Genomic DNA, 27930 nt, shown 5'->3' with positions numbered 1-27930 from the left:
AATAATGGTCCAAATCTCACATTACAGGTTAAATAAACAAAAATAAACCATTTTCCAACCAAAAGTCAATAAATAAAGCTTTTGTTTTTTAGGTTTTAATGCCATATTATGATGCTTTGTCCAGAATTATAGCCACCCTTTCAGGAAAACGAGTAAAAAAATAAAAGATAATGTGAATACCATGAAAGAGAATGATATTATGAGCTAAAGCAGTCAGGGCTAACATTATTGATTTATGCTAACAATAACAGTTTATGCTAACATTATTAATATTGTCCTGAACAGGGCTGACAGTGAGTGTTTCTTCAGGGTTCTCCAGTTTCCTCCTAAAAACATGTGTGTGTGTGTGTGTGTGTGTGTGTGTGTGTGTGTGTGTGTGTGTGTGTGTGTGTGTGTGTGTGTGTCAGTCCACGACGGCCATGTTTGAAGCCTGTGGAGAAAGATTGTCTATTCGAAATTATTTGTATAAGTGTGTGTGCTTCAACAATACAATCTGAAATTAGTTTGTTTGTTGTGTCAATATTTCTGAAATGCAAATATTCTTTCACTTTCTGTCCGTCATTATGACGTCTTTATTGGTGTTAACGCAAATCGTCCCAGATGAGAATTTCGTCTCTTGCCTTCCATTTAAATACACTGTTTTGACAGTTCCATCAGGGTAAATCCTCTGCTTGCACTGTGACGTGTGGATCTCACGTTGGCCATTTGTGAACTCCACAGTTTTCTCTCCATTTCTGTAGACAAAAATTTTTTTTTAACTGAATGCAGAATTTTTAGGGACTAGTCACCTAGATTTAATGAGCCACCAATTCATAGATTCACTATAAACTGCTGTCTAAATAATTGAAGGAAAGCAGAGCCAAAAAGGAATATAAAAGTAATTTGTAGTTTATGGTGTGCTATAATGTTATGAGAGGGACAATTGTGATATTTTCCGATTGTAGGAGAAAAAGTCTAAAATGACGAGAAAAAGGTAAAATTGGAAAAATTGGCAAACAGGACAAATGTGGGAAGTGGTATCTCAGTGGTTAAGGTGTTGGTTTCTTGGATTAGAAGTTCAAATCCCTGCACGAGCAAGCTGTCATTGCTTGGCCCCTGAGCAAGGCCCTTAACCATCACTTGCCCAATTGCATACAATCAGATAATTGTAAATTGGTGGATAAGGATGTCTAGTAAATGTGGATCAACATTTTAACACGTTATTGTAAATTGTGACCAGTAGGCGGCGCTGGTATGAACTTTGTTATACAGCTTCAATCACCATCCTGATGATACCTACTGAGTGCATGACTGAGCTGCGTCCTGTCTGACAACTTTGCTATCAGATTTTTTGGCCCACTATGAGCTACCCATATTTTAATTTTGAAGATATTACTCACCAAATACAGAAGCAAAGTTTGTAGGAGGAATAATGAAAAACAAAATCAGGATGGTGGACTATAAAATTTGACCCAATTGTGGTGCTACAGTGTTGGCAGCCCAAATTTGGTCAAAATGTTCCTTTCAGCCTTCCCAATCAGTGTTAAATGAACTTTTTACCTGTTACAGTACTACGGGTTGCCATTAACACTAGATATTATAAGATTCAAATTGATGCATCGGCATAAAAGTTAATAATGTGATGCATCGATTCGATGCATTTGTAACATATTTGCGTCGGAAAAAAATATCTATTTATATATAATTATTATTGGTAGATGCGCTATCTTCTTTTCTTTTCTTTTCTTTTCTTTCGGCTTCTCCCATTAGGGGTTGCCACAGCAGATCATCTGCATGTTCGATTTGGCACATGTTTTTACACTGGATGCCCTTCTTAAACGCAACCCGGGCTTGGGACCAGCACTAAGAATGCACTGGTTTGTGCAACCCTAATGGCTGGGGTTGGTTCCCTGACCGGGGATCGAACCCAGGCCGCAGCAGTGTGAGCGCCGCATCCCAACCACTAGACCACCAGGGAAAGTGACCAATATTTTGTGACTCATATTCCATATGTAGATTGATTTCTCATCGCTAAACTGTTTCTCAAACCCATTCTAACTGCTGCTATGTGAATATGACCTATCACAACACTAGGAAGAACGAGGCGTGTCCTGAGTGTCACATTTAATATATCTTAATACAGATTAACACGGCAGAGGTAGAGCTGCATCTTCCTGGAGACAGAACAGGTAAAGAACTCTTTTTTCTTTTTGCACAACAAAGATGTGTTTGTAAAAGGGTCATGCGTTAGAAGTCAGAAGGCACAAATTCTGATTTGCTGTCTGTCTGAACCAAAGAAATGAAAGCAGACTGTCGTTTTCCATATGGAATTGCATAGCATCATATTTTTCCATTGAACCGTATTGCAAGCTAGAAGAAAGAAAGATTGAGAATTAATTGCCGATTAAACCCCTAATGAAAATAACTGCACTCGGCTTTATACCGGTATCAGATTTTACTTGAAAATCCGATGTGTTGTATTAGAAAATAAAAAATGTGTTTAAAAATAGATTTTTGCGACAGTAGAGGGATTGGTGGAATTTTGGCATGACTTTTAATGAATTTTAATGAGAATGGGATTAGAAAAACAGTCCCATGCATATATTAAAATAACAGCAAGTGGCATCATTGATTTATCTCTAGTGGCTGCTCTTTTACTGTATAACGCAACCCGGAAAAACTATCTGTATTGGTTTTTGCTGAAAGCCGATAGTTTCAGCCCTGATGAATCGGTCTATGTGAGGCTGATGATTTGACGATTTTGTTTGAGTTTCAATAAAGCAAACGAATATATTGGTTTGTTAGTTTCTTTCTTAGATAATTAATATCAATGCTATTAGTTATGCATTTGATTATTTATGTCGTAATGCATTTGATTATTTACTTATTTATTTATGCAATATTAATCCATACAACAAAGGACACATTGATGCAATATGGTCAACCGAAAGGTTGCCAATAGCAAGCAATCAGCCAACAGGAAGTAATACAGAGAAAATAGAAGTGTTTACCTGTGCCCATGTGATGGTACACAGCCAATGAGAAATGACAATCAGTTAATGCTACACATGCTACAATAAGAAATTTTACCTTGACAACTTGACAACAGTTCCATCAGGGAAGGAACTTTCCTGTCGACCGTCAGAGTGCATGATCTTGATGGTACCATCAGGGAAAAAGATTTCTCGTGTTCCATCAGGATGGCGCTTCTCTACAGAAAAAATATAGACTTGTTCAAATGCTCACCATTATATATTATAACCAAAAAGCATTTACGTGTTAAATACTCCACCTCTTTGCTTATTTGGAAACTGCAGAACCTCTAAGCCAGACGGGTAAGTGGAGTGAGTCGTCTGAGCATCACAGTAATAGTACACCTTCGAGAACACAAACACTGAATCATAAGCCCGAAGAGAGGAACATGGCCAATGTATGTAATGTGAATGTGTTTTATAATAAGGAACTTCTATTACTACACTTCCACCATTTATTACATGGAGATCAGTGACTGAAAAGAAAATGCCAAAGCAAGAAAAACATATGAAAAGCACTCCAAGGTGTTGACATGTGGGCTTATGTAAGAATTTCTCAATTGAACATGGGCTTAGGCAGCACTTAGGAAGCATTTCACAAGCCTATGACTGGGATAATATGACCCAAACAACTTTTACTTTTCCACAGACAGCACTGGAGAGCATGAAGCTTTCAAAATCTGTCCTATTTCACACTTACACACACCCTCATTACTATAAAAGTGGGGATTAACAAATTGCAACTAAGTGTGCTTGTGTTTCACTTATGTATATACCACAGTCCCATCAGCCAGAATGCGTTTGATGTCTCCGTTGGAAAACGTGACCTTGATCGATTTCTGATCCGCTCCGATCTCCTTTCTGGTTCCGTTACGGAAAACAATAACCCGTGACCCATCGGACCGGAGCTGCTCTACCTACGGGATCAAAATCATCAAGGGGGGACCTAAGAACTGGATTTTTTTATTAGAATATCAGTGAGGAAGTAAGGAAATATTCCCCTTACCTTACCATCCGGATATCGAGTTTCCTCTCGAACTACAGCTTTAGAGGCTGCTTGAGCGCTGGAATTTTTCAGCTCGGAAATGAGCAAATCCTAAAATCGAATGTGTCCATATAAATATGACTCAGCTGCACAGATTATCAATCGATACAAAACTGTAAATGTTTTTACCGATCCGGTGTGCTGTTTAAGTATAAATAGATATTCGAATGATAAGTACACTGCATACTATAATTTGATCATTGCATATTACTTGATTGAACATTTGAACGAGGAAAAGTCGGCTATATGGCCAAAAGTATTGGGGCACCAGCCTATTTAAGCTTTCCTAGAATCAAAATATTCCTTCACTTGAACTAGAAGACCCAAATCAATTCCCCTGTGCACAAAGCCGGCTCCATGAAGATATGCTTTATATGAGTTAGAGTGAAAGATCTCCCGCTATAGAGCTCCAAACACCTTCGGGATGAATGTGAATGCTGACTGCACCCCAGACCTTCTCACCTCACCTACATCAGTACCTGACTTTACTAACACCCTTGTGGCTGTACCTACCTACATACCTACCTCCCTACCTACCACATATTTCTGAGATATAGACCAAACCTCAGTCATGTCTGTGGATCCATAATCAGACTCTGATGATACAGATTTGCCAGATTTCACAGCACTCTGTAATCTGTTTGGTGCTGAATTCCTGCACTCAACCCCGATCTGCTTCTCTTCAGACCTGCACGAGCCCTAAGGACAATGTCAAAGACCTGAATGTATTTTAAATTATATTATTATTATTATTATTATTATTATTATAAATAACATGATTCATTTTATTTATTAATTTTACAATTCCGATTAAAAAAAAAAGTCGTGAATAATAACAGAATGCAATGATGTGGAAGTTTCAAATTTCAATATTTTATTTAGAATACAACATAGATGACATATCAAATGTTTAAACTGAGAAAATTTATCATTTTAAGGGAAAAATAAGTTGATTTTAAAATGTAATGGCATCAACACATCTCAAAAAAGTTGGGACAAGGCCATGTTTACCACTGTGTGGCGTCCCCTCTTCTGTTTATAACAGTCTGCACACGTCTGGGGACTGAGGAGACAAGTTGCTTACGTTTAGGAATAGGAATGTTGTCCTATTCTTATCTAATACAGGCTTCTAGTTGCTCAACCTTCTTGGGTCTTCTTTGTAGCATCTTCCTCTTTATGATGCACCAAATGTTTTCTATGGGTGAAAGATCTAGACTGCAGGCTGGTCCCCAGATCCTTCTTCTACACAACCATGATGTTGTAATTGAAGCAGTATGTGTTCTGTCATTGTCATGTTGGAAAATGCAAGGTCTTCTCTGAAAGGGACGACGTCTGGATGAGAGTATATGTTGTTCTAGAACTTGGATATACCTTTCATCAAGGATGGTGCCGTTCCAAAAGTGTAAGCTGCCCATGCCACACGCCCTCATGCAACCCCATACCATCAGAGATGCAGGCTTCTGAACTGAGCGCTGGTAACAACTTGGGTTGTCCTTATCCTCTTTAGTCCGGATGACATGGCGTCCCAGTTTTCCAAAAAGAACTTAAAATTTTGATTCGTCTGACCATAGAACAGTTTTCCACTTTGCCACAGTCCATTTTAAATAAGCCTTGTCCCAGAGAAAACACCTGCGCTTCTGGATCATGTTTAGATATGGCTTCTTTTTTGACCTATAAAGCTTTAGCCGGCGACGGCGAATGGCACGGTGCATTGTGTTCACCGACAATGTTTTCTGGAAGTATTCCTGAGCCCATGTTGTGATTTCCATTACAGTAGGATTCCTGTATGTGATGCAGTGCCGTCTAAGGGCCCGACGATCACGGGCATCCAGTATGGTTTTCCAGGCTTGACCCTTACGCACAGAGATTGTTCCAGGTTCTCTAAATCTTTGGATGATATTATGTACTGTAGATGATGAGAACTTCAAACTGTTTGCAATTTGTCTCTGAGAAACTCCTTTCTGATATTGCTCCACTATTTTTGAATTGGTACTCCTCTGCCCATCTTGACTTCTGAGAGGCTCTTTTAATACCCAATCATGTTGTTAATTGACCTAATAAGTTGCAAATTGGTCCTCAAGCTGCTCCTTATATGTACATATAACTTTTCCGGCCTCTTATTGCTGCCTGTCCCAACTTTTTTGGAATGTGTAGCTCTCATGACATTTCAAAATGTCTCACTTTCAACATTTGATATGTTATCTATATTCTATTATGAATAAAATATAAGTTTATGAGATTTGTAAATTATTGCATTCCTTTTTGAGTCACAATTTGTACAGTGTCCCAACTCAGACCTGATTGTTCAGATTGATGAACATACCTCTCCTCCATCCTCGCTGTACAGGATCATGTCACTGTCCCCTGGACTCTGAGATGCCAAAGAGTCTCGTCCTGTTGAAAACCAGTTGCCATATAAAGTATACATACTCTACACTTGGAGCAGTTCAGAGTTCAGCATAATGGACCCCTTTTAAGATAACTGGGGGAAAACGTCACAAAAATGAGTTAAGGTTTCTAATAAAAAAACCTGGACATTGCAGGGACTACTGTCTACACCATTCCGCTAACACATTCCTTCTCATAGAACTTGCAAGGTGACAAAAGCAATGGCACCCGCACAACTATTTACATGTAATCCAAATGTTCATGCTTGAAGAGACTTGATTTTTTATGTTCGTAGTCTCCGGGTTTCTGTCATTGACCAAAGTCAATATCTGTCCACATGACTTGTCACATGACCTTTAGATAAGATGATGAAGATGACTTTACTGTTATAATTCACATATTAATCATTTTCCTATAACAAGCATGTTATGACATTTCAACCACCTATACAACAGAAATGTGCATTGTTTTAGTAATTAGAAAAATGTACAGCAGTGTTGAAACATGTGGAAAGCTTTAAATGATCTTCACATATAACATTTTAATCGAATTTAATAGAATGAGGGCACCAAAACTTTTAAAGAAAATCAAAATAAAAAATGTCAAGCAGCCTTATGATATGTTTAAGCTCAAAATATTTTTCATTGACGTGTTATTTAATTTCAGCTCTTTTTTTTTTTTCATAAAAGGTGCCAATAATTTTGGATTTGACGTTATTCTGGAATCCATCAACACAAAAGGTGTGACAAGCAAGAAATTGTTTATTTAACTGTATATATTTATATACAATGGACTTACTTGAAGGTGAAATCTTTGAAATCTTCTGTTGGTTCTTTTCCTGTGGATCGGGAACTGAACTTCTTCTCGTCTGAAGAAAAAAACAGAAAAGCTACACTATGTGGCAAAAGTTTGTGGACACCTGAGCATAGGAATGGAATGTGTTTCATTCCATTTCACTTTTAGTCCCATTTGCTGTCATAATAAGCTCCACTCTTTTGGGAAGATGTTCCACTTTATTTTGGAGTGTGCTTGTGGAGATTCATTCATCCACAAGGGTGTTAGTTAAGTCAGCTACTGATGTAGGTGAGGTGAGAAGACCTGGGGTGCAGTCAGCGTTCACATTCATTATGTTCAATAGGTTTGAAGTTCTATAGCAGGAGACCTTCCACTCCAACCAATGTAAAGCATATCCTCATGCACAGGGGCATCATCATGCTGGGTCTACTAGTTCAGGTGAAGGGAGAATTTACTACTAGCGCATGTACGAATTTGCACATTTACACAAAATACTGTGAAACCAGTTGCGCATAAAACTATGTGTATATATAGACAACAGCATGTGGCGATCACACTGACAAAAACACAAGTACAGAATGGCCTGTTTGCTGCTTTTGGGGTATAAACACCTCAGTGACATGTGATTTGTACAGGATGTGATACGGGCATGTGGAACAACATTGCAATGCCCTTGAAATTCACTTCCTCAGCACTATAAAAGCCCAGATTTACCTATTTAATAAACAAACAAATGATGTGCCTGGTGCGCACGGAAGTAGTGACTGTTACTTCTCTGAAATTCCTATACTCACTTGGACCATATTGAACATTTTGGTCTCTAACAGAACTTCTGTACGATGGAGAACAGGAGAAAAGATGTTAACAGACTGCCCTCACCCCCACACTCACACATGGAGGTAGAAGCTTAATGGTTTGAGGTTGTTTTAGAGACTTATTTTGGAGAGTGAAAGGAACCAACATGGCTCTCATTCCATACTTCAACACCATGCAATTCCGTCTAGACTGCGGCTCATTGGAACCGATTTCACCGTACAACAAAACAATGAGATAAAGCATACGTCTGAGTTGTATAGAGAGCAAGCAGTTGTCTGGAGTTGACCTGCCCCATGTCACCGCACCTAAATCCTAATGAACTGCTCTGGGATGAACCGGATCACAAGAAAGAAACCTCTGGCGACTTTTACAAGAGGAACAGCAAAGAATTTCAAACGAACTGTCCGGATGCCAAGAGTGTGTAAATCTGTCCTCTATGCTAAGGAAAAAATACAGTGGAACATCTGGACATTTTTAGATTTGTTCAAGCATACTGTTAAATGATCTAGTTTGCTGCATAGAAAAAAGGAACATGCAGGTGTCTCTCAAAAATCATAAAAGACCAGGTGTTTCCAAACTTTTCACAAAGTCTTCATACTCTATGTACAGAAACCCAAACAAGGCCTGATTAATTATACTTGCAATAATAAAATAATTGATAAAAAAATGTCAAATACATTAATTAATAAAAAGGATTCTATTGTAAAATGTTTGCATTGAATAGAAACTCAATTCTCTATGCAAAATCGTCTGATTTGATCTGTACGTAGGCATAGATTTCCTCTTTCACATGTTGGATCACATACTTCCTGTTTCAGAATTTATCCCAGATCTGCAACATGTGGATTTCAGATCGAATGCAAAAACTCAATTATACTGAGTCTAAAATAAAAACCAGACAGTCTCCAGTCTGTATAAAAGCTCTAACATGTGTATAAGCGTGAAAGGCTGCTCACCAGGTGTCGAGCATCAGGATGAGGTGTGGATCTGCCGGAGCGCTGAGGTCTGACCTGAACGACGCAGCGACTCATCAGCGCCTCGTTCTCTCGAGTCAGCGCATCAACTCGACTCTGTAGCTCACCGTGAGCCTGCCACCACTCGCAATCTCTTCTCCTCAGCTGCTCCTTCAGAAACTGGATTTGCTCTCGGAGATCCTGAAGGAAGAAAACAACATAGGATAGAGATACATTCAAATGATTTCGAATGAGACATGTTATTCGTGGATTGCTTAGAGAACCACTGAATTATTCAGTCCACCTTACATACACAAACAATTGCCTTTACTCACTGGTAAACTGTGAGGCCAAACCCTAGTTTGCTTCAAAACAGGACTTAGCAATGAAATGCAGTTTAGCATCGACCAAAGGTCAGTCTAATCAAACTATTAAACAAATACATAGACTCCAAATCAATCGCCACCCAGACCAGGACAAAGCTGAAGAAAAATGCACGTTTTTGCTCGATTTACCAGCACACTGGAAACATATTCATCGATTTTGATTAATCACTTGTTTCAGACTGACGTCAACCTCAAAAAAAAACTTTCCTCCTGCATTCTCTACTATACTGTAGCACGTCTTGTAAACATAGCTGCCGATGTGGATAAGAATCGGTCTGATTGGCCATTTACACAGCTGCATGTACACTTTTATCCACTGTGGGACAATAAGCTATAGGGTAAAAGGAAACATTGATTTGGCAGACGTCCCTGCTTAGGGTCAAAATCAACAGATCCTGGATTTACCTCAGATTTATTTAGATGCTGTGCATCTTTCGGTGTATGATCACGGTCTGATGAGCTGAGGTTTGTGTCGTTATTACACAAGCGGTCCATTTCAGATCTGTACAAATAAAATGGCATGTAATAAGTCATGTGTCTGATTCCAAAGAAACAAAAATTGTTGACATATATAGCAGACGCCTTTGTTCAGAGCGACTTAGATTTATCTCATTCATACAACTAAGCAGCTATGGCATTAAGGGCCTTGCTCAGGGGCCCAGGAGAGGTATGGCTGAGATTTACACTCATGACCTTCTGATCCAATGCCTTAACCACTAAGCTACCACCTTCCAAAAATCAAATACAAAATCAACACGAAATACGGGACTAACACTGCAGATCGAACCTTTTTTCAGGAAAACTGGACATCGGTAATCCAATCCTCTCCAAACTGTTGCCACAAAGTTGGAGGCACACATTTGTATAGGATGTTTTTGATATTTAAAAGTTACATAGAAATCTTATGGTGTCCACACACTTTTCTAGATATAGTGTATGCTGTTATTTATGAATCTATATGTCATAGTTATCCCCTGAAAATCTGATTCAAATCTTATACACAACCTGATGAAATTCAGCGCTTTATCCTGCTCTGTTTTCATCTTGTCCATCATCAGACCATTGCATCTTCCATCTCTGATATCCAAACCAGGAGTTTCCGTTTCATTCTTTACTAGCTTGCGTCCTGAAAAGCAGCAAGGTGTATTTTAAATAGCATTGATTGTAGCTATTGTTGTTGTTCCATGCAAACAAAAAATAATATGAGCACTGATGGGTGATGCATTGATTTTAAAAAGTGTGCATCGGATACCATTTTTGCGATGCATCGTTTTTAACATACATAAATCTGTAAAAAACTTTGCATTTACATATATTTAATAATAGATTTGCTGAACTTTTATTATTTAGAAATTGAACAATAATTTGTGACCAATATTTGATATGTTGATCGATTTCTCGTCGCTAAACGATTTCTCGAGCGCGTCTCAGCGCCGCCGCTGCTACGTGAATGACGCATCACAACACTTCGGAAAACGAGGCGTGTCCTGAGAGTCACATAGAATACAGATTAACATGGCAGAGGTAGAGCTGTAACTTCCTGCACACACAACAGGAAAAGAACGTCTGGTTTTATAATTTTTTTTTTTTTTTTTATATATATATATTTTTTTACAAAGGTCAGTGTGTAAAAGGGTCATGCGTTAGAAGTCTCACGACACTTAAGTAAATTTGTGATTTGCTGTTTGTTTGAACTAAAGAAATAAAAGTGAACTATATGTACCATATTCAATATCATATTGCATTGAATTGCATTGTGTTGGATCGATTCGATTTTTTATTTATTTAAGAAATGAATCATCTCCTGACCAATCAGAATTGAGAATTCAACAGTGCTTTGGTATGAAAATGTTCATAAAAAGATGTAAATCCTCACCATTTGTGGAATGCTGAGTTTTTAAATCTTTCTCCCAAAGTGTTTTTTCCGTATTGGATTTCACATGGGGGAAAATTCTAGCAAGGAGGTCTGAGCTCCTGCCACAGGCACGTGTGGCCTCACTGCTGATCTTCTCTTTGGGATTTATTGATGTTTTGTGAGGTTCAGCCCAGCAAAGCTGTTGTAGTTCAGAGTCGCTTCCATCATCAGATCCGGATGAACTGGAAAGTTGAACTAAGAAGCCATGTGGAGTTTGTGGACATTCACTGGGACCGGCGTCACTTGGAGCATCGCTGGCATAGTCCTCATCGGAGAGATCCAGATTGCGATCTGAGTTTATTCTTAAAGAATTGGAAGGATTGGGATCATCCTCAGCACCAGTGCTGTCACCAGAAGTATTATGTAGAAGCATCTGCTTTATTTCAGTACTCAAACATAGAGTCTTGGTGGTAGCCTCATCCAGATCACACACTCTGACAATGCGGTCGTTTATCTTCTTGAAGCCAACTCTTTCTTGAAGAAGGTGGAGCTTCGGTACAACTTTTTTATCAGAAAGCGCAGTACATCTATTGTGTAACTTGATACTTATTTGACTTGGCTGCTCTGAAGGTTCTTTAAGTTTTTGAGAGGAGTTTTTATCATGATCCACAGCTGGAGGTTTGGCATCGTGTGGAGAAACTTTGTTCCTCTGTAGATTCTTCGCTTGACCTTTTCTAATTGACAGGTTCTCAGAAGCTGGGCTGTTACTTTCTTGAGTATGAGGGCTACCGTTTAGCCATTTGTTTTTGTCAATGTGCAGGACAGTAGATGCTGTTGTGGGTTTTGGAAGCTGCAAAGACGTTGCATTCTTGGAGGATGGATGGATTTTCTGGATGTTATCTTTGGCTTTACTGATTCTAGACCTTCCACCCCCTTTATGCAGGAAATTCCTTTTTTCTGTGGATCTGAGCTGCAGCAATGGAGATAAAAATATAAGACATTCTTACCAGTCTAACAAGATATCACACATAGCAAAGGAAAAATCCACACGGAACAGCCAGAATATAATTATAATAACTAACATGAGGTTGGGAGATCAGTGTTTAAGATCAGTTGGACTTCTGAACAAAAGGTCAAGAGTTGAAATCCCAGCACCACCCAGCTCCAACTGCTCGGCCCTTTAGAAAAGCCCTTCACCTTCAACTGCTCAGTTGTATCATGGAATAATTGTTCAATTATTTTTTTTTGTTTGTATAGCGCTTTTAAAAAAAGACTGTCGCAAAACAGCTTTATAGAGATTAAGGCGATAATAAAAGAGTGTATAAGTTAGTTCCTTATAATTAGAAGTTAATTCCTAATGAGCGAGCCAGTGACAATGGCAAGGAAAAACTCCCTGAGATGTCATGAGGTGTCATTGTTAGTCACTGTAAGAAATACAATATAACTAATTTACAATCTCATTGGAAGGATTAATGCATAATTGATAAACCAATTCTTCCTGGGTCATCACAAGTCATTTCTTTTTCTGAAGATGTCTCAAATATTTCAATATAAACATATTTCATGTGTTTTAAAGTGGATTCCCATTGGATGGTACTCTTGGCATACAACTTGGCAAATCTAGACATCTTGTTATACATATACATTTACAGTGCTTGTAACAAATATTATATATAATTTTTGATATAAATATGTTTACCTGTTTGTCCTTTTTTAGAACCTCTTTATCCAGTTTAAGCTGCTCTTCAACAAAATCTTCAAAAGTCTTCTCCATTTCTTTGAGTCCTGGCCGAATAGGCCTGGAGTAAATCAAATAAAGATTTTTCTAGTCAAATAAAGACTGGCACACAGTGACATTTTATCTTCACATATTCTTCAAATAAAGGATAATAAGTATTAGTTTTTTAAATATATATTTTTCAACACTACAATATTCTCAAATAAATTTATCATAGACCAGGAGACTTAGGAGGATATCTTTCAGCAGTAGTCTTTATTGCAGACGAGCCTACACATCACGGCGTACTGCTGCAGCACTGCAGTCATCAACTTTAAGAACTTAGAATTGTGGTTTTATACACATTTTGGGGGGCAGTCCCTCCGAAGGAGAACAAAGCACTTAGGTGATGAGTAAAAACAAAACATGCAAGGCCTCAGACCACTTCATTATCATATAAATACCAAAAGGTTCACACAGCTTTGGCATTCTCTCATTTCACTGATTTAATCATAAGCAAATAGTCACCAACACAGCAGGAGATGAGACAAGGCGATAATTGCCCCCTCGATTTTTTTAAGATTAGATTTATTGGCCAAGCGTGTTGACACACACAAGGAATTTGTTTCCAGCCAGGTGAGACTGGGAGGTTTTACCTCAAGTATTCTGACAGTCAGCACTGGTGCTCCTCAGGGATGTATCCTCTCCCCAATGCTATTCTCCCTCTTCACTAATGACTGAACGTCAAGTGACCCAACTGTTAAACTCCTTAAATTTGCAGATGATACTACGCTCATGAATACGGATGATCCGCTGTGGCCACCCATAATGGGAGAAGCCGAAAAAAAGTTTACTACGCTCATCGACTACGCAATGAGTCTGCATATCAGCAGGAGATGTAGCAGCTGGTGCTGTGGTGCAGTCAGAACAGCCTAGAGCTAAACACAATCAAAACTGAGGAGATGATAGTGGAAATACCCCCAAACATTACCCCCACTCACAATATCCAACAACCCTTTGTTTTATAAAAAGGAGCATTTGAAACTTGCAAACCGTTTTCTTTTTTACGTCTCCTGAAGATGTATAACGTGTGTATATATATATATGCATGTACAGTTCACAATACAGAAGAATAAAATAAAACAACTATTTAAAAAATCACATTCCTACAATTGTATGAAGTCTTTTTTATCAATGGGGTGGAATTAGAGTTGAACTGCTGTACAGATCAATTAGCTCTTAACTGTAATGTACTGTATACACTGAGTTTTCCTGATCGTCACCTTTCCTCTGGATTTGCCGAGACTTTTCTCCTGACTCCAAAAGGACTGAATGTGCTTGCTTCCTCCCCCGGCTCACACCACTCCTCCCTTATAGGAGATAAAGATCTCTGCTCTGAGCCGATTCCCTGTAGAGACGTTAGATCTGAGAAAAATAAGTAAATAACTACTGCTTACAACTGATCACCTGATCGTATACATAAAATATAAAGTACAACACTGTCTATTTAATCTCAATAAACCCAAGCACATTAGGAGTGTTTTTTTTTTTTTTTTTTATGTTTATAATATGATAATTGTAGGCAGCATTTACACAGAATGACTGAGACGATGGGATCAAATGACAGGGTATTTTCCTTAGAGGTAGTGAAGGAAAGCCTTTAGGGCACAGTATTACTGCTTATTGTTTACTTGATATACACTAGACCGGGGCACATGCGGGCATCTGTATTGCCCTGGAGTGCATTTGTTCATGATTTCTCCATTTGAATGGCAGATATTAGGGCACTTTATGACGTGTCATCGACTTTACCTCTGCAACATGAAGGTGCTTTATACTTATTACATGTACTTTACATCACAGTGAATTTCTTTCTTCAAAAAATCAATCGATGTTAGGAAGCTCGGGTAAGAGCACAGGGCCACCCATGATACAGCAACTCTGGAGCACAGAAGGGCCTTGCTCAAGGGCCAAAGTGTGGTAGCTTTTATTCACCTTGTCCATGCTCACTTAGTCACACACTATGTATTTTTTTATTACAATTTATATAAATTAATTACATTTAACACGTTATATTGATTATATTCATATAAACGTTTAAATATGAGGATATTATTTTGAAAATGATATATTTTATATTATGCATATACACACACACACACACACACGCACACACACACATATATATATATATATATATATATATATATATATATATATATATATATATATATATATATATTTATTTTTTTAATATTATATATATATATATATATATATATATATATATATATATATATATATATATATATATATATATATATATATATATTTATTTTTTTTATATTATATATATTTATATATATATATATATATATATATATATATATATATATATATATATATATATATATATATATATATATATATTTAAATAGTTAGGTAATTATATTTGATTTCATATGTAAGTATTTGTATAAATAAAAATAACTAAATGAAAAGATTTTTCTTTTATTATATAAAAAATATAGTTAGGGGTGAGTCCCAAAAATAATAATGAAAAAAAAGAAAAAAAAAAAAAGAAAAATGTATATTAGGGGTGTAACGGTACACAAAACTCACGGTTCAATAAGTCTAACATCTTAATCACTGAGCTCCCACTTCCCTGAATTGTATCTCTTCTGGTAATCAAGCAGAATATCAAAAGAGCTTCAGTCCCTCAATTAAATTTATGATTCAAAAATTCCACATAATAATGAACACATCTGGGAACGAAATCTGCATGATTCATTCTTTATTTTTTTCACAGCAGAACAGGTTTAGACTCGCTTGGATGTTCTCAGATTCCAAAAAATGTCCTCAGCTTTGCTTCATTCCGTCATAGTAACATCACAACACTAAAAATAGTAAAACTTCGTAATAACATTTTTCATGTAAACCTACTCGGATTAGGGTTTTTTTTTTTAAGTACGCTTCATGTGCTTGAGAAACCAGGCGTCTACGGCATGCGAGTGACTTTATCTTTCCACACGATCTTTCTTGCACAACCATAAACACATCATCAGGCGTTACTGTGCGAAGGAAAACCCCATAGAACCGGTTGCATGAGGATCAGGAAGAAACAGAAATGGTTACAAATGATGACAAATCTGGGATCCGGTTTAATAAATCAACGTGATTGGTGACTTTTTTATTCTTATTGTATTAGTTCTTTGGTTCTTCTCATGCTGAGTGGCTGCATAACTCTGGAGCCTGTCGTGACGTGCCTTCTCAGGCGTAGGAAGTGCTCTGGGAACAAGTCTGAGCAACTTTAAGCAGTGCTGCAGAGCCACTGAGGGACTAAGACCGGAGTGGAGCTCAGGAAACACAGAGCAGTATGTATCTGGGAAACATGCAAGACTTTTAACTCTGGTGCTGAGGATTTCAGGACCCCGGATTCACTAAGCTTCGGATTATATTACTACTCATAATGGTATACCACGCAAGTGACAACTGTACCGCTGGAAGTAAGAATCTGTACACTTTCTACTTCTCGGTGATGATCGTGGAGTTCATCCTGGCACTCCCTCTGAACCTCACTGTGATCTACCTCTTCATTTTTAAACTCAAATTCTGGAAAACTAAAAGCAACAACATTTTCCTGTTCAATCTGGTCCTGGCGGATATCCTGTTGCTGATCTGCTTGCCTGTCAGGGCGTACTATTTCCAGCGTGGAGAGAGACGGAGTAACAACGACGTCCTTTGCAACTCGGTGCTCTTCATGCTTTTTTTGAACCGAGGAGCGAGTATCGCTTTCCTGACTATCATTTCCATCGACCGGTTTCTGAGCGTGGTCCACCCCGGGATCAAGAACCCCTTCAAGATCCGTAAGCGATCTGTTCTCATTTCCGTCCTGGTCTGGGTTTTGCTCTTGCCTCTGACCATCCCGTCCATGCTGTCCACCTTCGAGTGCTGCGACACGAGCTCCAACTCCACTGAAAACATCCCTACCGAGGTGTTCAGAGAGCTCGTGTTCTTCACGCCGGTTCTCATCCCGTTCATCATCCTGGTGTACTGCGCCGTAAGGATCACAAACAGGCTGAAGCAGAAGACGGTCGGAGACAGGACCAAGCTGAAAAGAGCCGTGTTCCTGGTCATTTTGGTCGTCTTGGTGTTTTCTTTCTGCTTCTGGCCCTCTGCCATTTCAAGGCTGGTGCTGCTGGTGGTCAGAGTGCAAGAGCTTCCGAGAGCAGAAGAAATCGCTGTTCAGGTCTACGATGGCCTCATGTGCCTTTCCTATCTGGACTGCCTTCTGGACCCGATCGTCTACTGTCTGAGCAGTACCAAGTTCAAAAACTTGTATATATCCACGTATCTGCCTTTTCTAATGAAAGCACAACATGCAGAACATCACTGAAACTTGTGCAGGAAAAAAACAACAAGAATAAGGTGGAAAAATAGAGGTGAATGTAATAACAATACAAAAACTACCTGAACTTCAAAAAAACAATCATGATGAAATTCAAGATTTTTAGAGATACGATTTTAAACTGTGACAATGTTGATTTTTTTTTTTTTGGTTTTGCATTTGGGTTCAAAACAGAAAAACATCTGTTTATGTCTCATTAGTTGGTAATATTGTCATATTCTTTTTTATTTTTTATTTATACACTGGTATGCACCGGGTGCTGTATTATGTGCTATAGACCTATAGACTATATATCATATTTGTATTCTTTTATTAAATATACTGGGTTTGTTTTGTAGTAAAAAAAAATATGTTGATTTTTTGTCAGATAGTTGAAAGGTTTTGTTTTTTTCCATAGTATTGCGCACAATTCAGATCTCAGGACTTATAAAAGAGAGATACTCAGCAGGATTTATGTGCAGGAAGGAGATTAAGTTGAAGTAAAACACAATTTTGACCTTGCAAATGCAATACCACATCCGCTGCACACTTTGGGACGTCTTGTAGCTTTACGCTGGATCGAGTGCAATTTTAAGAGCTGCTTATGTGCAATATACTGATCCATTAGGGTTGTCTAGTTATACAAGTTAGAATCGTTATACAAAACAACTATCTTTTTTTTAACGTTGTCACCAATGAAAAAAAAATGATTTGTGGCTTTTGTCTATATTTTCTATTCCAGACCTCCAACTCAAAACTTAATAATCATGATACTGTTGAAAAATACCAAATTTTGAAACATCTGTTAAAGGACGCTGGCAATGTTTCTAGAACAGAGTATTGAACTGGAGTGGAACTCGATTCTGAATATGCATAACTTTATATAACCTTTAGACTCTGATGCTGATTAAAATACTTATTTTTTCCACACTAGAACTAAAGTTTGTTAGCTCAGTTATTCATTATATGAAATAGCTTTGGGAAACGCTCCAAAAAAATAAAATTTTCATAATTGTTTTATTGAAAAGTGTAAGGAATTGTGTTTGTTCCTTAACCCCTTTCTTGCATATTTCTTTTATTTTTCAAGAAAATAAATGATCCTTTTAACTCACTAGAGATCTAGTTTAACTGTTTGTTTTTTAAAGGAAAATGTATTTTATTCTTGTGTTTTCAAATCATGAAATAGTCCTTGTTTATTTACGAGGGAAGGGAAAGCTCAGTCGCTAACATCTTGGACTTATTAGAAGGTTGTAAGTTTAAATCCCAGTATCACCAAGCTGTCCCTGCTGGGCCCTTGAGAAAGGCCCTTGACCATCAACTGGTCAGATGTACAAAATTTAGATAAATTCTCAATAAGGGCGTCTTACAAATGCCATAAATCAAGATGTTACTTGTAAGAGAAATAAAAATATTGTCCCAATATTGAAAACCTTCTACCATGTTTTTCAACATTGCATTTTTAAGAATGATTTAAAATAAAATTAAAAATATACATTTTCACCATACTGTTTCACTTCTTTTTTTTTTTTTTACCCATGGACAATCTATTTACTGTCTATTTATGTATGAATTTTGATTCTGTCATGTAATTTTAGGTAACAGGATGCAACACAAGAATTTTATCACTAATATTAATACAGTTATTTTTGTACACTGCAGATTTCTAAAAGACTAATAAATAAATCGTGACAAATAAAAACCAGTAAATACTAAACACTAATTATTAAATAATTAAATAATTAGCAAATAGTAAAATAAGACTAATTAATAACTAATATCAAAACACATATCAATAAAAACAAATTAATAACAAATAATCTAAGACTAAATAACTAAATAAAGATGAACTTAGAAATAATAATGACTAAGAAATAGTCAATAAACATTTTACAAGGGCCAGACCATAATTATCCACACGTTCCTTAAAAATTATTTATATAACGTAATAATTTTACTATTATTATTATTATATAACAATATAATATATATATTACAGTGTAGATATGTAGATAAGTTTGTGGACATCTAACTATACGATTCATCTGTCCTTTTTGAACAACTATTCCACAATTAGTCTCCGTTTGCTGCTATAATAACCTCCACTCTTTTGGGAAGCTGTTCCACTAGATTATGAAATGTTCTTGTAAAGATTCATTTAGCTACAAGAGTGTTTAAATTCATCCCAAAAGTGTTCAATAGGGTTGAGTTCAGAGCTCTATAGGAGGAGATCTTCCACTCCAACCCATGTAAAGTATCTCTTTATGGAGCTGGCTTTGTTCACATGGGGGATTATCATGCTGGAACGGGTTTGGGTCTCCAAGTTTATTGAAAGGAGAAATGTAATGCTACAGCATCCAAAAACTCGATTAACTATTTGGAAGAAAAATCAAATATGGGTGGAAAATGTCAGGTGTCCCAATATATTTAGACAAATAAGATTTTTTACCTCTAGCTGCAGATCAATGTGGTACATGAGAGGTGAATGGGATGTATAGAGACTGGATGGTCTATAAAACGTATAGAAAGGTTAGTAGGATTTCTTTAATGCTGAGGTGATTGTCCTACCGGTGCACTGTGTTAGCTGAGGACCGGGGGCCGGGATTTCCTGCTCCACTCCAGCTCTGATAATAACAGTGTTGGAAACACATTTCCTGCAGTCTACCACAGCATCAGTGTGAGAGCCTGGATCTGTTTCAGGATGTTGTGTAAGTGAATAAGCCTGGTACTGGGTTAAGAAAGCTGGGGACAGCATCAGACCTGGAAGAGAGCAAAGACAATCTCCAATGACTTGATAATCACGGCTGTGTTAATGTCATGTGCATTGTCGAATCTCCTCATGTTTATTTGTCACCTAATGACTTCATAAACTCATGGACAGGAAGTGATTTGTGACAAATCATTAAGAATTCTCACAGTAAAAAACAAAGTGCAATAAAGCCTTGTAACTGTGTAAAAATGAACACGAATCGTTATTTGTTTATTTGTAAAGAATAAGTCTAGTTTAAACACATTTTCTGAGCCAGGATCTCATTCCTTTGACGCTCTTTCCCAGCAAATGAGTGTGTGTTGAGTAATTTACAACAAGCCTCTTCATGAAGAAGAACAGCAAGCAGTCACATGAGCACACTCGTTTTTTTTTGGGCTGTCAGATAAATCAATCCAAAACTCTTTTGTAAACTTTGGGGTTTACACACACACACACACACACACACACACACACACACACACACACACACACACACACACACACACACACACACACACACACACACACACGTACACACGTTTTCCCACATTACAGTAATGTGAAATCTTGATTCTAATTTGTTCAAAGGGTGGTTATTAATAATATTCATAATCAATAGTGCAGCTACAAATCACAAGTTTGTAGCTTCAACAACTTCAACAACAACCCATAATCTTCAACCCTAATCCCAAAACAAACCCAAACCCTTAACCCTAACCCCAATCCTCATCCCTAATCACAGTTCCTAACTGTGTAATACCTAACCATAGTCCCTAACCAATAACTTTCAACCCTAACCCCAACACTAACATTGATGCCTAGACCTAATCCCTAACCCATAACCTTCAACCCTAAGCATTATACCTAAGACTATCCTCTAACACCAAACCAAAACCATAACTCTTGACTCTAAATCTAAACCTAATCTTAACCATTAACCCTAACCCCAATCCTAATCTTAATGCCTAGACCTAACCCCTCACCCCACCCCTCTATCCCATAATCCATAATCCCTACCCCTACCCCCAATACTAATCCCTAACTCTTAACCCTAGCCATAGTTCCTTGCCCATAACCTTCAACCCTAAACCATAACATCTAATTGTAGTCCCTAACCTATAACCATGAACCATAACCTCAATCCAAACCACTAATCCAAACTCCAACACTAATACCTAACTTCAAGATCTAATCATAATCCTTATCTAACCCCTAGACCTAACCATTAAACCTTAGACATAACAACTAACTCTTAGACATAACATTTCATCATTAGACCACACCTCTAACTTTTAGACACATCCCTTAACCACTAAACCAAACTCCTAGATCTAATCTCTAACTATTAGATATAACCTCTAACCCATAACCCCCTAGTCATAACCCCTTACATCCACACCAAACCTCTAACCCTTAGACATTACCCCAATCCCTAAACGTAACCACTATATCTAATTTCTAATCCTTAGATATAACCCCTAACCCCTAGACCTAACCTAGACTTCACATCTAATCCTTATAATTAGTCTTCTAAGATTTAACTTTATTGGTAAATTGATATAATGTACAAAGAATAAATCACACCAGGATGTGCAGTAATTGGGAAATAATCCAGTTCTTAATTCTAACAGTAACTTCGCTTTAACAGAAAAGCTCATTATTGATTCCAACACAGCACACCCCCAAGTGGTAAAAATTACATAAGAACATACATATCTGGCGATCTTTTACTTCACTACATTTCATTGTGTTACATCTTTTTACTCTACATTTCAAAATTTGATGTAAATCTATAAGTTTTGTTGTTAACAGAATCTGTGGTGAGACAAGCGTAATCTTTACATGTATGGCGTTTGGCAGACACTCATACAGACCGACTTACATTTATCTCAGTTCTACAGATGAGCCTTGGCCAGCCAAGGGTTAAGGGCCTTAGTCAGGGGCCCAGCACTGGCAGGGGCCCAAGGTTTCTCTCGCCTGGGTTTTCTCACTGTGTGCATGTAAGTATGAAAAACTTTCTCTTTATAAAGGTCTGATGTGCAGGAGAATAGACCACTCAATGACATCTATCACATAAAGTTGTCTAATATCACTACTTTAACTTTTCATATTAAAGTCTGTTCAACAGCGAGAACTTTGGTACTTTACTCAAGTAGAAACTCCTCAAGAAAAGCTTTAAACGTTTAACTTTTACTGGCCTCAAATATTATCACTGGATTAGTACTTTAACTCAAGTACGGAACCAATGTACTTTGTCTTGTATTGTAAAATAGATTATTTTGGAGCAAGATGGAACTCTTGCTCCAAAAAACATGACAGGTTTATTGTAATAAAAGGTTGTGGAGTTGATTTATTCCAGGAGAAACCTATATTCTGATTAAAAATTACCCTTCATGGCTGACATTTATAGATTTTACAGACGAGAAGTAAAGTGACTAATCAGTGCAGATGAAAGCAGTAGTTCCTCAGGGTCATAGCTGTCAGTCTCATGTCTCAACACTCACATGTTTGGACTTATTACAGTAGCTTCTATTTATAGCCGTTAGCTCTGATGTGTTCTGTCTGCAGTCACCTCATGAGATGATATGTTTAATAATTATATCTTGTTACACTTCATGCGCTTCATCGACCTGTGTTATAAAATATGCTAATAAAATAAACATAATTGTTTTGCACCTAGCATAAATTTCTCTCCATTTTTATAGCAGTAAGGTAGTTTTAGCTAAGTATTTAGCATTGCTAACAGTTCTCAACATGTTAGCTAACATTAGGCTATGCATTACCCCATAAGATTAAAACTAATTACAATGAAGATACAATTTGTGGATGAAAGTATTAGGACCCCTGCTTTTTCCAGTCATATGTGGTTCTTCCTCACACTGTTACCACAAAGTTGCACACAATTGTGTAGGACGTCTTTGGATGTAGTAGCATGAAAGTTTCCCTTCACTCCAACCAGAAGACGTATATTTTATATGGGTTCTAGTGGAAGATCTCCTGCTATAGAGCTCTAAACCTATTGAACATCTTTGGGATGAACGTGAACACTGACTGCACCCTAGGCCTCCTCACCTTCTCACCTACATCAGTACTAACTAGCACAATAATAAGCACAAATCTCCACAAAAATCTAAAGGAACATCTTCCTAGAAGAGTTAAGGTGGCTATAAGTGGAAATGGTGACTAAATGTGAATGGTAAGTTCAAAAAACACACACCATTTTTTCCAAATAGCGTTGCTACAGAACCCTAAAGCTAATATATTTTGCATGGTGTAAACCCTGATGCTACAGAAGCTCAGCTCACTGTCAAGCTAGTCAACATTATGCTAGGTAATATATTGGGTTAATCAATAGCCATGATTGCTAACATTAGGGTTACTACTATATATCCAGCAATCCTTTTTATGTAAGGAACATCGTTTATTAGTTTATAAAGTATTAAGTGGCGGATCGCACGTTTGGTTAGTTTCCACCTCGCACTTTGTGCGCAGTGTCACTGTTATTTTTTTTACTTTTTATTATTTTTAAACTTGAAAAAATACACAACAATGCCAGTGATATAAAAAAGAAACTACAGTTAGCGCAGTGTCACTGTGGCTGTAGTGCACCGAAATACAATTTGTTGTCCATTATAAGCAAAGCGCAAAGTGCAAAGCGTTGACACTGGAGACTCCTTCCATAAATTTTTAAAGTAACTGTTTCCTTTTAGCAAATCTCACAGCAATTTTAACATTTTTTTCCAATGTATTGTATCAGTCTGAATGATTCAGTCGCTTCAGTAAAATCGAAAGAAGATATTTGCAGCCAGAAACAATGTAAAGGCTGCTGTTAGAGAAAATTAATCAACACTTCCTGACCAATCAGAATCAAGAGAAAGCAGAAATGTCAGAGAAGAAAACAAGGGCAGCAATAACCTGCCAAGTCAGTGAGATTAGTTATAGTTATACTGTAATTAGGGTTATGGTTAATGAGCATTACCCATTAATAATTAAATGTCTCTCCATGATTCATAAGTAATAGTTATTTGTAAAGTGTTCCTGCTTGTGTGTTGTGTTTTTGACTCACCTGAGTGCAGGACGTTGAGCAGAGCGTTCTGTTCGTGAAGAGCTTTCTGGAGTTGCTTTACCTGCATCTGTAAGAGCTGCTACACACACACACACACACACACACACACACACACACACACACACATACAACCACACCTCAGTTTCACTTAAACATACCACTCAGATCATTACCAAGACGAACTGCTGGAAATAATTCTAATCATTTTAATTAGATTCTAATTAGGCATAATTTAAATATGTTTTTTTTTTTTATTGTTAACCTAGTCTAAAACCAAATGCACCTTCACACAATCAATTGCAATGTGAAAACCTCATGACGTGTTGAGAAAAGATCTGTGGTTTTGAAGAAGCAGGATAAACAAAAGCACAATTCACAATAGAACAATGAGAACATATCAAATGTTTAAACTAAGCAAATGTACCATTTTAATGGGAAAATCTTTTTTTTAATTTGATGAAACAAGTCTAAAGAAATTTGGGACAGGGCAACAAAATTCTGGAAAAAGTGTGTGTTACTAAAAAAAAAGCAGCCTGAGAAATATTTAGCTAATTAATGAACTAATAAGGTTAATTAACAACAGGTCAGGAAGATGATTGGATATAAATAGTCTATGTTAGAGAGGTAAAGTATTTTTCAAAAAATAAAGATGGGTGGAGCTTCACCACTCTATGAAATATTGTGTCTACAAATTATGAAACGATTTCAGAATAATGTTCCTCAACATCAAATTGCAAAGATGTTGAATATCTCATCATTTACAGAACGTTATATCATCAAACGTTTCTGAGAATCTGGAGAAATCTCTGTGCACAAGAGACAAGAGCAAAAATCAATATTGGATGCCTGTGATCTTCTGGCCCTCAAGCAGCATTGCATTTAAAACAGTCGTGACTCTGTAATTGAAATCGCTGCATGGGCAGAGAAACACCTTCTGTCGGGGAACACAGTTTGCCATGGCATCCACGAATGCAGGTTAAATCTCTTTCATGCAAAAAAGAAGCTACAGATGAACATGATCCAGAAATGCCGCCATTCTTTCTGTGCTAATGATAATTTAAAATGGAATGAGGCAAAGTGAAAAACTTTTCTCTGGTCAGATGAATTAAAATAAAAAATTTTTTTTGGAAACCATGGACACCACGTCCTTCAGACTAAAGAGGAGGGGGATCATCTGGCTTGTTATCAGGGCTCAGTTCAAAAAGTGGCATCTTTGATGGTATGGGAGTGTATTAGTGCCTGTGGAATGGGCAGCTTGCACATCTGGAATAGCTCTATTAATGCTCAACAGTATATACAAGTTTTAGAACAACAAATACTTTAATACAGAAAACATCTTTTTCAGGGAAGGAGTTGTATATTTAAGCAAGACAATGCTAACTGCATACTGTATCAATTACATCTAATAGCATCTATTTGTAGCGTAAACATACACACATCCTTCACCCAAGTAGAAGTACATATACTCATGTTTTAAAAGACTCTGGTAAAAGTTGAAGTACTGACTTTTTACTCAAGTTCAAGTAAAGAAATATGGTCTCCGATGTACTTAAGAAAAAAGTAGCCATTACTACTACCTGTTTTAGTGTCATGTGACTGGACCTCACATTATATTTATATATTAATACAAAAGAATTACAAATGTTGTTACCTATTGAATGTATCCAGGCTGAACATTTACTATATAGAATACAAGCAAAACAAAGATGATGATGAAGGTGATCACAAATGTCTCTGTTCTCAGTCATGTTTTCATCGCTGGCTCCCTCTGTCTCATCCACATTAGCTTGTTGCTTGTTGCCTTCTGCCTTGCTCATTGTTAGCTTCATAAATTACCCTACGACTGTGGTGTGTGAGAGCCACGAAAAGATACACCAGTGATAGGTTAAAGAAGCCGTGCAATAACAAGAAATAGGTTGGTGGACTGAAAATGGCACAGTGAGAAGAAATTGTATTGATCATGTCACCAAATAGATTAAAACTGAAGTAAAAGTAAAAAATAAATAGTTAAGTAAAGTACTGATACCAGCAAAATCTACTTAAGCAAAATAACAAAGGATGCATATTTTGTAACTTCCCATCTCTGATTTGTTGTAGAGTTGTCTGGGTGCTAAATTGTCCTGCCCACAGTCCAGACCTTCATCCAGTTAAAAACATTTGGCACATCATAAAATGAAAAATATACCAAAGAAGACCCAGGACTGCTGAGCAGCTAGAAACCTGAATCAGACGCATATGGGATAAAGTTCATCTACCAAAACTTCAGCAACTGGTCTCCTCATGTCCCAGATGTATACAGCCAGAAGACGTGATGCTACACAGGGATAAACATGGCCGTGTCCCAACTCTTTTAAACCTGTTTTGAGGTACCTGTTTGCTGCCAGCAAATTCAAAATAAAAATCTTTTTCTTTAAATGATATATATATATATATTCTTAGTTTAAACATTTTGTGTTTTTATGTTTCTATTGTAAATAAAATAAGGGTTTTTAAGATTTGCAAATTATTGTATTCTGTTTTTATTAACATTTTACACAGCGTCCCACCTTTTTTGGAATTGGGCTTGTGGGTAAGAGAGGTGCTCATGGGTAATGTTAGATGTGTGAACATTATAAATGTGAGAGTAGCAGGTGATTTTCATAAACACAGCTCCTGACCTCTCGGGCGGCACTGTTGTTGTGGTTGAGGTTGTGTGGATGTTGGTAGTCATGTTGGTTCAGGTGAGACTGCAGCACCCCCTGTAGGACTTCTTGGCTCACTGGCTCACAGGGAGGAAGCTGCAGTTTTATCTTCTCTTTACTCTCAGGAGTTTCAGGAGGGTCAGCATTCCTCTCAGACACGGCTCCTGAAGAAGACCCAGGTGGAGAGATTTTCACTGACATTAACCTGAAAAGACAGTGAGAGAAGAGACTGTTAGAGAGAGAGAGAGAGAGAGAGAGAGAGAGAGAGAGAGAGAGAGAGAGAGAGAGAGAGAGAGAGAGAGAGAGCACATTTATAAAAAAAAAAATTAAAAGGGAGAAATGTTGTCACACCCACACAAAGAAAGAAAGAAAGAAAGAAAGAAAGAAAGAAAGAAAGAAAGAAAGAAAGAAAGAAAGAAAGAAAGAAAGAAAGAAAGAAAAAAAAATAAGAAAAGGAAAAATAAGAATTACATTAAAAACTAACAAAAAAAAGGGAAATACAGAACTCTATCACCTTTTTTACTTACACACACACACACACACACACACACACACACACACACACACACACACACACACACACACACACACACACACACACACACAAGTATGTATAAATACAGTGTGTCACTTCTCTATTCAATAAACACTGAAGAAACTCTCAAAACATCCTACATGTACAGCTGTATCGTACAGTATGTTGTGCGTAGTGTGTTGTGTGTTTGTAACACCACCAAGACACACACACACACACACACACACACACACACACACACACACACACACACACACACACACACACACACACACACACACACACACACACAGTGTCATGAAGGATAGATGCAGTTAATCATCTCTCAAAACCACTTCTTCACTACATATTGCACTTCATTAAACACAACAGTTTATACGATTATATAAAACAGTGGGAACACACACACACACACACACACACACACACACACACACACACACACACACCTACCCTCTGTGATATTTCTTTAATGAGAAGAGTGAATTAAAGTCTCTGTACTGAAGTCCTGACTGAGAGAACTGACTGAGTTCAGTAGTTATAGTAACA

At 37.3% G+C, this 27930-nt stretch overlaps 2 protein-coding genes across 3 annotated transcripts; one reads left to right on the top strand and one right to left on the bottom strand.

Annotated features, from left to right (window-relative positions):
- Positions 1–98: 98 nt before the first annotated feature.
- Positions 99–27930, bottom strand: LOC310737796 (uncharacterized protein). Of its 2 annotated transcripts, XM_083562457.1 has the most exons (18): positions 27835–27930; positions 26823–27051; positions 24166–24244; positions 19919–20110; positions 14250–14391; positions 12949–13048; positions 11271–12219; positions 10400–10520; positions 9800–9896; positions 9012–9209; positions 7243–7312; positions 6380–6450; positions 4621–4755; positions 4018–4107; positions 3788–3928; positions 3272–3356; positions 3070–3190; positions 99–734 (listed from the first exon to the last, which is right to left on the bottom strand). In XM_083562457.1, exons 2-18 carry the CDS (start codon positions 27045–27047, stop codon positions 545–547), a joined length of 3006 nt encoding a protein of 1001 aa, XP_083418583.1. In that variant the 5' UTR covers positions 27048–27051; positions 27835–27930; the 3' UTR covers positions 99–544. The 2 variants fall into 2 exon arrangements, with proteins under 2 accessions (XP_083418583.1, XP_083418584.1); XM_083562458.1 differs by lacking the exons at positions 19919–20110; positions 24166–24244; positions 26823–27051; positions 27835–27930 and adding an exon at positions 15589–15644.
- On the top strand, positions 16036–18856 carry gpr31 (G protein-coupled receptor 31). The gene has a single exon (XM_083561859.1). It carries the CDS (start codon positions 16436–16438, stop codon positions 17360–17362), a length of 927 nt encoding a protein of 308 aa, XP_083417985.1. The 5' UTR covers positions 16036–16435; the 3' UTR covers positions 17363–18856.

This window comes from Silurus aristotelis, assembly GCF_946808225.1.
Source record: "Silurus aristotelis genome assembly, chromosome: 15".
Lineage (NCBI taxonomy): Eukaryota > Metazoa > Chordata > Actinopteri > Siluriformes > Siluridae > Silurus > Silurus aristotelis.
The sequence above is the reverse complement of the archived record's forward strand: the minus strand, read 5'-3'. Positions and strand labels throughout refer to the sequence as shown.